Source organism: Mobula hypostoma, chromosome 28 (assembly GCF_963921235.1).
Source record: "Mobula hypostoma chromosome 28, sMobHyp1.1, whole genome shotgun sequence".
NCBI lineage: Eukaryota > Metazoa > Chordata > Chondrichthyes > Myliobatiformes > Myliobatidae > Mobula > Mobula hypostoma.
The window spans coordinates 21483201-21496449 of record NC_086124.1 but is presented as its reverse complement, the minus strand read 5'-3'; the positions used below and the strand labels follow the sequence as shown (position 1 = coordinate 21496449).

General features: G+C 51.9%; 1 protein-coding gene across 1 annotated transcript; it reads right to left on the bottom strand.

The window, feature by feature from the left end:
- Positions 1 to 282: 282 nt before the first annotated feature.
- LOC134338783 (zinc finger protein 469-like) lies at positions 283 to 6903 on the bottom strand. The gene is made up of 2 exons (XM_063034840.1): positions 6697 to 6903; positions 283 to 1169 (listed from the first exon to the last, which is right to left on the bottom strand). The coding sequence occupies exons 1-2, from the start codon at positions 6772 to 6774 to the stop codon at positions 456 to 458; spliced, it is 792 nt and encodes a 263-aa protein (XP_062890910.1). The 5' UTR covers positions 6775 to 6903; the 3' UTR covers positions 283 to 455.
- Between the last annotated feature and the right edge of the window lie 6346 nt (positions 6904 to 13249).

Genomic DNA, 13249 nt, shown 5'->3' with positions numbered 1-13249 from the left:
CTCTCCCTCTCCCCTCCCCTCCCATCTCTTTTCCACCCCTTCCCCCCTCCACCTCTCCCCAACTCCAATCTCTCCCCTCCCCCACTCCCATCTCCCCCTCTCCTTCCCTCCCCTACCATTCTCCCTCGCTCTCCCCTTCCCCATCTTTCCCCTCCCTCCCACTCCCATCTCTCCCCCTCCCTCCATCCCCCACTCCCCTCCCTCCCTCTCCCCCACTCCCATCTCTCCCCTCCCCTCCCTCTCTCCCCCCTCCCCTCCAACAGATCCACACTCCGATGATGTCACGGGTATTTTATTGAGTCCAAGGCATTAAGTTTATAGACGAGAGACGCACAGACACAGCGAGCGGCCGCCCCACCCTCCGGCCGTGAGGAGAGGGCAGACCGGGCGTGGGTAGCGTAGGGTGGGGTGGGGTGGGGGAGCCGGGGACCTCCTGGGGTCGGAGATGGGTCTGTTCACTCAGGCAGGAAGGACACGTCCGGGAGGTACCTGCGATCGCGGGGAATCGCCGCCGCTGCCCCCATCCCTGAGAGGCTCCCCCGCCCCCTTGGACGGCCCATCGGCCCGTCGCCCGGAACCTGTCCCCCCGGACCTTCCTCCTCCCCCAGCCGCTTGACCCGCAGCAGGTTGGGTGCTGCGGGGCTCAGCTCCGAGCTCCTCCTCACCCTCCGGGCACCTCCTGATCCTCCGGCCGCCTCGACCTCGGCCAGGAGCCGGCCCAGCACGTAGCGCATGGCTTCCTCCTCTTCGCCTCCGCCCTGCTCCTCGTCCGCCTCCTCTCCCCTCCCCCGGCCTGGCACGTAGACTGGACCCCGGGCCGCCGGCTCCTCGTAGTCCCGGTAGCCGCCCCTCGGCCTCCCTTCGGCCGGGTAGTCTTCGGCCAGGCCCAGGTCCCGCCAGGCCCGCAGCAAGCGGCTCAGATAGGCGGCCTCCCGCTCCTCCTCCCTCCGCCGCCGCTCCTCCTCCGCCAACCGCCGCAGGGCCTGCTCCAGCGGCTCCGGTCCCAGCGCCAAGCCCAACGCCAGCCGCTCCAGCTGCTGCCGCTCACCGGGGCCCAGCGCCGGGGGCATCGCCTCGCTCGGCGGGTAGGCGAACATGCCGGCCTCGTAGGGCAGGGCTTCTCTCCGGTGGCGAGTCAGCGACGCCGGCTCCGGCATGGGGGAGAGGGGCTGCGGGGGAAGAGAGAGACAGAGCGAGAGTTAGCAGGGTGACGGAAGAGAGAGAGACAGGGGTGAGGGTTGGAGCCGGGTGCAAGGCGTAGATCTCCAGGGGTCCCCAACCTTTTCTACCATGAACCGAGGGGTCCCGTGGAATCCAGGTTGGGAACCCCGGGAGAGTGGGGAAAATCAGAGTCGGGTTTAATATCGCCTACATTTATTATAATTTACTAAAACTAAATTCGCGTGCCGTGAAGCGCGGAAAGGGCATCCGTTGCATCGATGCTCGGTCTGGCCAGTCACCGCAATGGAACCTCCCCCAGCCGTCTTGGACCCCACCATGCCGGGAGGGGATGGCGAGAGGGTGGGTCCGGACCTGTGCAACCCCCTACTCACCTAAAATCCACTCACGCACACGCTAACAACAGGAATTCTGCAGATGCTGGAAATTCAAGCAACACACACGCTGTTCCTTTTAGAAAACTGAAAGGGACCATCATCATCCCATGGGATGGATAGCCAGAGAGAGATAATAAAACTAAATTAAATACGTGGTACAGAAAGAGGATGAATTGTTGAGGTTCCTGGGGTTCATTGTCCATTCAGGAATCGGATGGCAGAGGGGAAGAAGCTGTTCCTGAATCGTTGAGTGTGTGTCTTCAGACTCCTGTATCTCCTCCCTGATGGCAGAGGGGAAGGAGCTGTTCCTGAATCGTTGAGTGTGTGCCTTCAGGTAGAAATGAAAAGACGGCATGTCCGGGTGATGGGCGTCCTTCACGATGGACGCCGTTGATTTGAGGCCTCGCCTTTTGAAGTCTTCTGGCTGCTGGGGAGGTTAGTGCCCGTGATGGAGCTGACTGCGTTTACAAACCTCTGCAGCGTTTTTCCAACACTGTGCATTGGAGCCTCTGTGTCAGACGGTTCGAATGCCCGCCCCGGGCCGGTACATCCCGTTTACCTATCGAGTGCAGCTCGGAACGGGCCCTTCCGGTCCTCCGAGCCCAGCAATCCCCCAAATCATGGGACAGTTTACAATCTGCCAACTGATAGGCCTTTGGACTGTGGGAGGAAGCCGGAGCACCCGGAGGAAACCCGCGAGGTGACGGTGGGAACATTTCCTCGTCCATGCCTCTCAGCGGCCGGACAACCACAGAAAATTCACCCTCCTTCTGTTTCAGTCGCCATTGAGTGAAGTTTGAGTTTCAACACGAAGAAACTCAACACAGTGGCTTAGGAAACCCCAGCGCCAATAGCGTTGTGCCGGTGAATTGCAGAGAGACGCGGACACAGCAACGCACAAGCACAATGCTGACAACGGCGTAGCCCATTTGCCCAGGCTACGGATAAACTAGTACGCACAAGTATACACAAAACACTCTGCAGATGCTGGGGTCAAAGCAACACTCACAACACGCTGGGGGAACTCAGCAGGTCGGGCAGCATCCGTGGAAACGATCAGTCAACGTTTTGGGCCGGAACCCTTCGTCAGGACTGAAGAGGGAGGGGGCAGAGGCCCTATAAAGAAGATGTGGGGGTGGGGGGTGGAGAGGAGAAGGCTGGTAGGTTCCATGTCCGCCACAACAGATAGGATCTCCCGGTAGCCACCCACCTCAACTCTGCTTCCCATTCCTATTCGGATATGTCCATACATGGCCTCCTCTACTGCCATGATGAGGCTAAACTCAGGTTGGAGGAGCAACACCTCAAATACCGTCTAGATAGTCTCCAGCCCCTTGGTATGAACATAGAATTCTCCAACTTCCCTCCCCCTCCCTTCCCCTATCCCTATTTCACTATGCCCCCTCCCCCAGCTGCCTATCACCTCCCTCATAGTTCCACCTCCTTCTACTACCCATTGTGTTTTCCCCTATTCCTTCTTCACCTTTCCTGCCTATCACCTCCCTGCCTTCCTTCCCCCACCCCTTTATCTTTCCCCTTACCGGTTTTTCACCTGGAACCTACCAGCCTTCTCCTTCCCACCCTTCCCCCACCTTCTTTATAGGGCCTCTGCCCCTTCCCTCTACAGTCCTGACGAAGGGTTCCGGCCCGAAACGTTGACTGATCTTTTCTACGGATGCTGCCCGACCTGCTGAGTTCCTCCAGCGTGTTGTGAGTGTTACGCACAAGTATAAATCAGCCTTTACAGACATCGACAGGAATTGAACCCAGGTTGCTTGTACTGTAAAGTGCATCTGCAGAAATTTGCGAGTGTCTTTGGTGACCAAATCGCCTCAAAATTCCTAACTTTCCCTAGTCAGGGTGTGCAGAGTGGGAGGAATCAGTCAGGGGGAGGGTAACGAGGGAGGAGATGGGCGGAGACCTCGTAGGGACCAGGGCAGGAGGAGATTAGTCGGGATGGGGAAGAATGAGGATGTCGATCGAGGAAGGTGGGATGAGGGACTAGGGCAGAGAGGAGTTAGTGGGAGTGAGGTAGGAGGAGGCAGTCGGGGAAGGTATAGAGGGAGAGGCATGGGGAGAAGTGCTGGGATAGAGAGAGTGTTATTGTAGGTGAGATGAGGGGCTGGGGGGGGAGAGAGAAGAGTTAGTGGGAGTGAGGGAGAAGAATTTGTGTAATGAGGAGGGAAGCTAGCAGAAAGGGGCTGGGAGAGAAAGAGAGGGTGTATGTGGGTGAGAGAGGAGGATGGCAGGGGTGTATGGAGGGTATAGAGGGGAAGGGAGGGGGAAAGTAGGGGAAGAGGAGCTGGAGTGGGAGGAAGTCAAAGAGGAGGGAATCAGGGAAGGCTGATTAATGAGCTGGGAGAGAGGGGAGGGTATCGAGGGAGGAAAGAGGAGGGGGCAGAGAAAGTGAAGAGAGAGTTAGTGGAGGTGAGGGAGAGATTGGGAGAGGAGAGGGAGGAAGAGGAGGGTCACAGGATCTAAGCGGTAAAGGTGAGGTGCAGAGGAGAGATTGAGGGGTGGAGGAATGAGAGGGATAAATAATATAGTGTATTCAGATGGTGGAGGAAATGGAACTTCCACCTCACCGTCCCATCACACACTCCCGGGGACAGACACAGAGTGAAACTCCCTCCACACCGTCCCACCACACACTCCCGGGGTCAGACACAGAGTGAAGCTCGCCCTCACACCGTCCCATCACACACCCTCAGGCTCAGACACAGAGTGAAGCTCCCACCACACACTCCCGGGGTCAGACACAGAGGAAGCTCTCTCTCGTCTACACCGTCTCATCATGGACTCCTGGTGTGTGGCACAGAGGATCGTCATGGAGTGGGGGGGTGGGCTCGTGATTAAAGGCCGCCATCCCGCTCAATGAGAGGGCTGCAGAGGGTGTGACGTCATCATCCGGGCTGGGATGGATCTGCATTTTGACCGGTTGCCGTGGAGACTCAGCAGGGAGACGGCGGCTGTTTGCGTAGTTAACAGCAAACACGCTGATAAACATCAGTAAACAATTCAGAGCGGAGCGGGGAGCCCTGAAACCAATGCAGGGAAAGTCTGTGTTGGCAGGGCTTCTGCGCAGTGCTGTGGGGTGCTGAGGGAGCTTTGTGCTGTGGGTGGAGTGGCGGGGGAGGGCTGCGCTGTGGGAGAGGCACTGAGGGAGCTCTACACTGTGGAGAGGTGGTGAAGGTGCTGTGCAGCGTGGAAGCTTGCGGTGGGATGCTCCCCAATTACCTGCGTCCATACATTCCGTATCCACCACATTACCTCCCGCCCCTCCCAACCCATCTACAAGTCATGAGTGTGATGGGACACTCTCTATTTCTCTGGGTGGAGTTAGCCCTTGCACTCCACATCCGCCACATTACCCCCCCCCCATCTACAAGTTATAAAGGTGACGAGACACTCTCCACTTGTCTGGGGTGAGTGTGGCTCCAGCAACTCTCGCAAGAGCTTGACACCCGTCCGGGGCAGGGCAGACCACTCACCCGCCCTCTGAAAAGCTCAGTGGCTGAGAGAGTGAGACAGAGATGGGGCAGAGGCAAAGAGACAGGGTGCAGGAGAGACTGAGAGAGACACACGTGGAGAGGCAAGCACAAGGAAATCTGCAAATGCTGGAAATTCAAGCAATACACATCAAAAAATGTGTTAGCCCAGTTAGTCCTGACGAAGGGTCTCGGCCCATACCTCTTCCTGTAGATGCTGCGTTCACCAGCATTTTGTGTGTGTGTGTGTTGCTTGGAGAGGCAAGTGTGTGAAAGAGAGTCTCAGAGAGAGAAGCAGAGAACAAGAGAGAGAGAGTGAAAGAGAAACGGAGAAAGAAAGACGGAAAAAAGTAGAAATGGTGTAGATGAAAGAGAAGCAAGAGAGATAGAAAGGGATTGGGGTTGACAGGGATAATAATTCAGCCATGATGGAATGGAGGAGCAGACTCGATGGGCTGAATGGCCTGATTCACCTCCTATATCGTATGGTCTTATGGTCTAAATAGGGGGATCGAAAAAGAAACAAAGGGAGCCAGAGACTCTGTGTATGTGAAGGAGAGACTGAGAGGCAGCATTTCAATTGATTTGTTTACAGTGAAGAGAGTCACGTAAACGTCTCACTGAAAAGTCTAGACACCTGTTAAGTCAAAATGTCTCCCTTTTGGTGTTGCACAACTGCAGATTCTTTATAGAGAGAAAAAAAATGCTGTTAGAGGGCACTGCGCTTGCTCTGTCATTGTCAGAGAGAGAGACGCACTGCGAAATGTTTGTTTCTTGGGGACAAAAAACAAAAAACTGGAATGGAAAGGCGAAGGAATGAGTGACAGTAAGTGAGAAAGAAATGAAGCGCAGAGTGAGAAAAAGACGAGTGCAGTGAGTGAGAGAGGGAAAGATAGTGATGGAGTGGAGGAAGTAAGAGAGGAAGAGTTAGAAAGGGAGAGAACGAGTGGATTAGAGTGAGTGAGAGATGGGTGGAGGAGTAAGTGGGGAATGAAGAGAAAGGGGGCAAAATAGAGGGGAATGAGCAAGGAAGAAGGGGTGGGGATAGGAGAAATGGGAAGGGAGAGAATGAAGTGGGGGAGAGATGGATTTGGCATCTATGCAGAGAGCGAGAGGAAGATTGATGAAGAGAGAGATGTATAGAAAGAGAAAGGAAAGAAGGAAACGTGAAAAAAGAGGAAGAAAACAAAAGGTAATTGTAAGATGAGAGAAAAGATGGCGAAGGAGAGTGGGAAGAGAGTTAGAAAGGAAAAGATGAAAGAAAGCATAAGAGAGGTTTAACAGATACAGGGAGAAGGGGAGGAGACAAGGGCTCACGTACGGGGCAAGTACAAGAGAGGGGCATCGAGTGCCTGGGTGGCGGCAGAACCAGTGGTTTTCAGCACTGCGGACAGCAGCCGGTCAAGGACTGGGACCGGCGACGTGACACCGCTCTGTTCAGCACCGGGGACTGCGCAGCAGGTTCGGGGACTCGGACCACCGACCTGACGCTTCTGCATTCAGCACCGCGGACAGCGCTCATGCAGGGGCTGGGACCGATGTGCAGACAGCAGCCGGTCAGCGGCGACATGACGCCAGACTGTCCCTGTGGGATCTCTCCTTCTCTCAACCCCGGCCGGCCTGTCCGGAACCGTGTCATTTCTCCAACTTACCTTGCTCTTGGCCGGTTGCAAGGAACTGAGGGCGAGGCAAAAGGAGAGAAGAAGCGAGCACAGACCCGGGCCCATCATCTTGAGTGAGGCTGCCCTTGGCTGGCGGAGAGGGTGGAGCGAGCTGAGCGGAACGAGGGACGAAGCAGTAATGGGCAGCGGAGAGTGGGAAGAGCCAGGCACCCAAAGCAGCGGAGGGAGGGGTGGAAGGGGGGAGGAGACCGAGCTGAATCATTCAATCAATCACTCGGTGGTGTTGGGGGGGGGGGCGGGGTGGTGCTGTCGTGTGAGCGAGAGTGAGATAGAGGTAAGAAAGAGGAAGAGAGGGAAATATACAGAGAAAGAGAAAATTAGAGAGAGATAGTTACTCAGACAGATCGATAGATAGACGGATAAATAGAAAGATACACAAACGGACATACAGGCAGAAATACAAAAAGATAAAGACTGTTGGGTAGCTACGTAGGAAAGATTATCTTCGAGCCAAATAACCAGCCACCTTCTCATTCTCTCCACTGTTCATACTTCCAACGTCTCCCCCCAGATTAATTCATCCCACCGTCCACATTCCCAATGGGACCCTGCCCTTCTCAATCACGCCATTGTCAACTCTCCTAATGGGACCCATCCCTTGCCATTCACACCCGATGTCCACACTCACAATGGACCTCACCCATCCCATTCACTCCCATCGTCTACTCTCCCAATAGGACCCCACCTCTTCCCTGCCACCGTTCACACTCCAAATGGGACCCACTTTTTCCCATTCACTCCCAATGGGACACCACTCCTTTGTATTCACTTAACAATCGCTCCCAGTGGACTGACTACTTCCCATCCACTCCGACCACATTTCAAGTGGGACTCTATCACTCCAACCGTGGACATTCCCAACTGGACCACAGCTTTTCCCACAGTCCGCACCTCCACTGGGACCGCTCCCAGCATTCACTCTCCCAACGGAACTCCACCCTTTCACAATTCACTACCACCGCCCACTCTCCGAAAGGGATTCCCCCCCCCCTTCCAATCATCCCTGCCATCACCACTCCCAATGGGACTCCACCCTTTCTATTCACTCTCACCATCTGCACTCCCAATGGGATCCAAACCCCTCCCATTCACTCCCACCGTCTGCACTCCCACTGAGATCCCACGCTTCCCATTCCCAATGGGACGCCACCCCTTCCCATCATTCCCAACACCCACACTCCCAATAGTATACCTCTCCTTCCCATCCACTCCCACCGTCCAAAGTCCCAATGTGACTCCACCTGTTCCCATTCACTCCCACCGCCTACACACCCAATGGTAACACACCCCTTCCCATTCACTCCCACCATCCACACTCCCAATGAGACCCCACCACTATCCATTCTCTCTCAATGGGACCTCATTCCTTCCCATTCACTCCCACCATCCACAATCCCAACGGGACCCCGTGCCTTCCCACTCACTCCCACCGGCCGCACTCTCAATGGGATCCCACCTCTTCCCATTCACTTCCACCGTCCACTCTCTCAATGGGACCCTACCCCTTCCCATTCAACTCCCTCTGTCCACACTCCTAATGGGACCCCACCCCTTCACATTCACTCCCGCTGTCTACATTCCAAATGGGGACCATTGACACTCCTACCCTTTCATTCTCAATAAGATCTCATCCCTTTGCATTCACTCTCACAGGCAGTACTCCTGGATGACACCCCACCTGTTCCCATTCACTCCTACCGGCTGAACTCCCAAATGGACCCTGCGCCCTCCTATTCACTCTCACCGTCATCTCACCCAAAGGGACCTGCTTCTTAAAACATAGAAATCTACAGCACATTCCAGGCCCTTTTGGCCCACAATGCTGTGCCAGACATTTAACCTACTCTAGAAGCTGCCTAGAATTTCCCTACCACATAGCCCTCTATTTTTCCAAGCTCCATGTACCTATCTAAGGGTCTCTGCCTCCACCACCAACGCTGGCAGTGCATTCCACGCACCCACCATTCTCTGTGTGAAAAACTTAACTCTGACATCCCCCTTATACTTACTTCCAAGCACCTTAAACCTATACCCCATCGTGTGAGCCATTTCAGCCCTAGGAAAAACCTCTGGCTATCCACACGATCAATGCCTTGCATCACCTTATACACCTCTATCAGGTCACCTCTCATCCTCCGTCGCTCCAAGGAGAAAAGGCCAAGTTCACTCAACCTATTCTCATAAAGCATACCCTCCAATCCAGGCAACATCCTTGTAAATCTCCTCTGCACTCTCTCTATAGTATCCACATCCTTCCTGTAGTGAGGTGACCAGAACTGAACACAGTACTCCAAGTGGGATCTAACTAAGGTTTTATATAGCTGTAACATTATCCCACGGCTCTTGAACTCAATCCCACAGTTGATGAAGGCCAACGCACTATGCACCTTCTTAACCATACTGTCAACTTGCACAGCAGCTTTGAGTGTCCTATAGACATGGATCCCAAGATCTCGCTGATTCTCCACACCGCCAAGAGTCTTACCATTAATATTATATTCTGCCTTCAAATTTGACCTACTGAAATGAACCACTTCACACTTATCTTGGTTGAACTCCATCTACCACTTTTCAGCCCAGTTCTGCATCCTATCGATGTCCCGCTGTAACCTCCGTCAACCCTCCAGACTATCCACAACACCCCCAACTTTTGTATCATCAGCAAACTTACTAACCCACGCTTCTACTTCTTCATCCAGGTCATTTATAAAAATCACTAAGAGGAGGGGTCCCAGAACAGATCCCTGCAGAACACTACTGGTCACCGTCCTCCATGCAGAATATGAACCATCCACTACCACCTTTGCCTTTTGTGGTCAAGCCAATTCTGGATCCACAAAGCAAGGTCTCATTGGACCCCATGCCTCATTATTTTCTCAGTGAGCCTTGCATGGGGAAGCTTATCTGAAATCCATATACACTACATCCACTGCTCTACCTTCATCAATGTGTTTTGTTACATCCTGAAAGAATTCGATCAGGTTCAAAAGGCATGACAAAGCCATGCTGACTATTCTTAATCAGATTAGGTCTCTCCAAATGCTCATTATCCCTGCTATCCAGACCTCTTCCGTCCACTGTCCCAATGGGACCACATCCCTTCCACTCACTCCAAATGGACTCATACATTGCCATTCGCTACCAATGTTAACTCTCCCAATGGGATCCCACCTCTTTCCAACTACTTCTGCCATCTACATTCTAAATGACACCCCATCATTTCTGATTCTCTCACTATCCACACATCCAGTCAGATCTACCCCTTCCCATTTACTCCTAATATCCACAGTCCTAATGGGACCACACCCCTTCACGTTCACTCCCACTGTATACTCTTCCAATGGGTCCCCATGCGACTTGTCATCCCTGCCATTCACACTCGCTAAGGGAACACAGCCCTTCGCATTTACTCCCATCAACTCTCCCATAGGGACCCATCCCTTCCCATTCACTCTCACCATCCATACTCCCAATGAGACCACACCCCCTACCCTTTCAATCTCAATGTGACCTCATCCCTTCCCATTCACTTCCATCATCCACAATCCCAGTGGGACCCTCGCCTCGTCCCTTTCACTCCCACAGGCAGCACTCCAAATGGGACCTCACTTTTACCCATTCACTCCCACCGTCAATTCACCCATAAGACATTGGAGCAGAATTAGGCCATTTGGCCCATCGAGTTTGCGCCACCATTCCATCATGCTAATCCTTTTTTCCGCCCCTCAGCTTCACTCCCCGGCTTTCTCCCCATAACCTTTGATGCCATGCCCAATCAAGAACCTATCAAGCTCTACCTTAAATGCACCAAACGACCTGGGTTCCACAGCTGCCTGTGGTAACAAATTCCAAAATCCACCACCCTCTGGCTAAATAAATATCTCCACATCTGCTTTAAATGGACGCCCTTCTATCCTGAGGATGTGCCCTCTTGTTCTAGACTCCCCCACCATGGGAAACATCCTTTCTACAGCTAATCTGTTCAGAAACATTCGGAAGGTTTCAATGAGATTCTCCTTCATGCTTCTAAATTCCAGTGAGTACAGACCCTGAGCCATGAAACGTTCCTCAGATGATAACCCTTTCATTCCCGGACTCATCCTTGTGAACCTCCTCTGAAGTCTCTCCAATGCCAGTACATCTTTTTTTAGATGAGGAGCCCAAAACCATTAAATTCTGTAAAGCCTCAGCATCACATCCATCCTCTTCTACTCCAGAACTCTTGAAAGGAATGCTAAGATTGCACTTGTCTTCCTCAATTTGACAAACTAACCTTTAGTTTTTTCTGTACAAGGACTCCCAAGTCCCTTTCATCTCTGATTTTTGGATTTTCTCCCCATTTAGAAAGCAGTCTGCACATTTATTTCTTCTACCAAAGTACATGACCATTCATTTTCCAATATTGTATTTCATTTGCCATTGTCTTGCCCATTCTCCTAACCTTTCAAAGACCTTCTGCAGCCTGTATCCTCAACGCTACCTGCTCCCCCTCCAATCTTCATATCATTTGCAAGCTTGGCAACAAAGCCATCTATTCCAACATCTAAATCATTCATATACAGCATAAAAAGAAGCCGTCACAACTCCAACCCCTGCGGAACACCAGTAGTCACTGGCAGCCAGCCAGAAAAGGATCCTTTTATTCTCACTCGCTGCCTTTCTCCTTTCTTAAAGAGTGGAGTGACATTTGCAATTTTCCAGTGGCACCATGCCCGAGTCCATTGATTTTTGAAAGATCATTACTAATGCCAGACGGCATCTCAGGGTAGATACTCGGGATGTGCGCAGCACAGCTGGTAGGTATGTTTACAGACATTTTTAATCTTTCCCTCTCCCAGTGTAGAGTGCCCTCCTGCTTCAAAACATCCACCATTGTCCCTGTACCTAAAAAGACCAAGGTAACATGTCTGAACGATTGGCGATCTATAATAAGCAAATGCTTTGAGAGGCTGGTCAGGGACTACCCACATTAGACCCATTACAATTCACCTACCGACACAACTGATTGACAGATGACGCAATAGCCACAGCTCTACACACCATCCTTACACATCTGGAGAAGGATGCTTATGTGAGAATGCTGTTCTTGGACTACAGTTCAGCATTCAACACCATAATTCCCTCCAGGCTTGACAAAAAGCTCAGAGACCTCGGTCTTCACCCTGCCTTGTGCAGCTGGATCCTGGACTTCCTGTCAGATTGCCGGCTGGTGGTAAGAGTGGGCTCCCTCTGCCCCCTGACCCACAACACAGAAGCCCTCAGGACTGTGTCCTAAGCCCCCTTTTTTACTCTCTGTATACGCATGACTGTGTCACCACCAATCTGCTTATTAAATTTGCTGATGATACTGCATTGATTGGCCTAAACTCAAATAATAACGAGGCAGCCTACAGAGAAGAAGTCATCACCCTGACACAGTGGTGTCAAGAAAATAACCTCTCCCTCAATGTTGCAGAAACAAAGGAGCTGGCTGTGGACTACAGGAGGAATGGAGACAAACTAACCCCTATTGACATCAATGGATCTGGGGTTGAGAGGAAGAACAGCCTTAACTTCCTCGGTATAAACATCACCGAGGATTTCATGTGGTCTGTACATACCAGCTGTGTGGTGAGAAAAACATAACAGCGCCTCTTTCACCTCAGATGGTTGAGGAAGTTTGGTATGGGCCCCCACATCCTAAAGACATTCTACAGGGGTACAATTGAGAGCATCCTGACTGGCTGCATCACTGCCTGGTATGGGAACTGTACTTCCCTCAATCGCAGGACTCTGCAGAGAGTGGTGCGGACAGCCCAGCGCATCTGTAGATGTGAACTTCCCACTATTCAGGACATTTACAGAGAAAAGTGTATAAAAAGGTCCCGAAGGATTACCGGGGACCCGAATCACCCCAACCACAAACTGTTCCATCTGCTACCATCCGAGAAACAGTACCACAGCATAAAAGCCAGGAGCAATAATATCTGGGACAGCTTCTTCCACCAGGCTATCAGACTGATTAATTCAGGCTGATACAATTGTATTTCTATGCTATATTGACTGTCCTATTGTACATAGAATTTACTATAAATTGCACCTTTAGACGGAGATGTAACGTAAAGATTTTTACTCCCCATGTATGTGAAGGATGTAAGTAATAAACTCAATTCAAATTCACAATCTCTACTGCTACCACTTTCAGAACCCTAAGGTGCAGTTCATCTGGTCCTGCTGACTTAGGTACCCCTAGATCTTTCAGCTTTTTGAGCACCTTCTCCCTTCTAATAGTAACTGCACTCAATTCTCTTCCCTCACACCCTTTAACATCTGGCACACTGCTAGTGAATTCCACAGTGATGACTGATGCAAAATACTCATTTAGTACATCTGCCATCTCCTTGTCCCCCGTTATTATAACTCTGACCTTATTTTCTAGTGGTCCTATATCCACTCTCATCTCTCTTTTATTTTTTTACATACTTGAAAAAGCTTTTACTATCCATTTTGATATTGTTTGCTAACTTGCTTTCATATTTTCATT

Coding starts and splice junctions, on each gene's coding strand:
- LOC134338783 (XM_063034840.1), bottom strand. CDS start 6,774: ATGATGGGCCCGGGTCTGTGCTCGCTTCTTCTCTCCTTTTGCCTCGCC. Junction 1,170..6,696: donor TGCAACCGGCCAAGAGCAAG/GTAAGTTGGAGA, acceptor CTTCCCCCGCAG/CCCCTCTCCCCCATGCCGGA.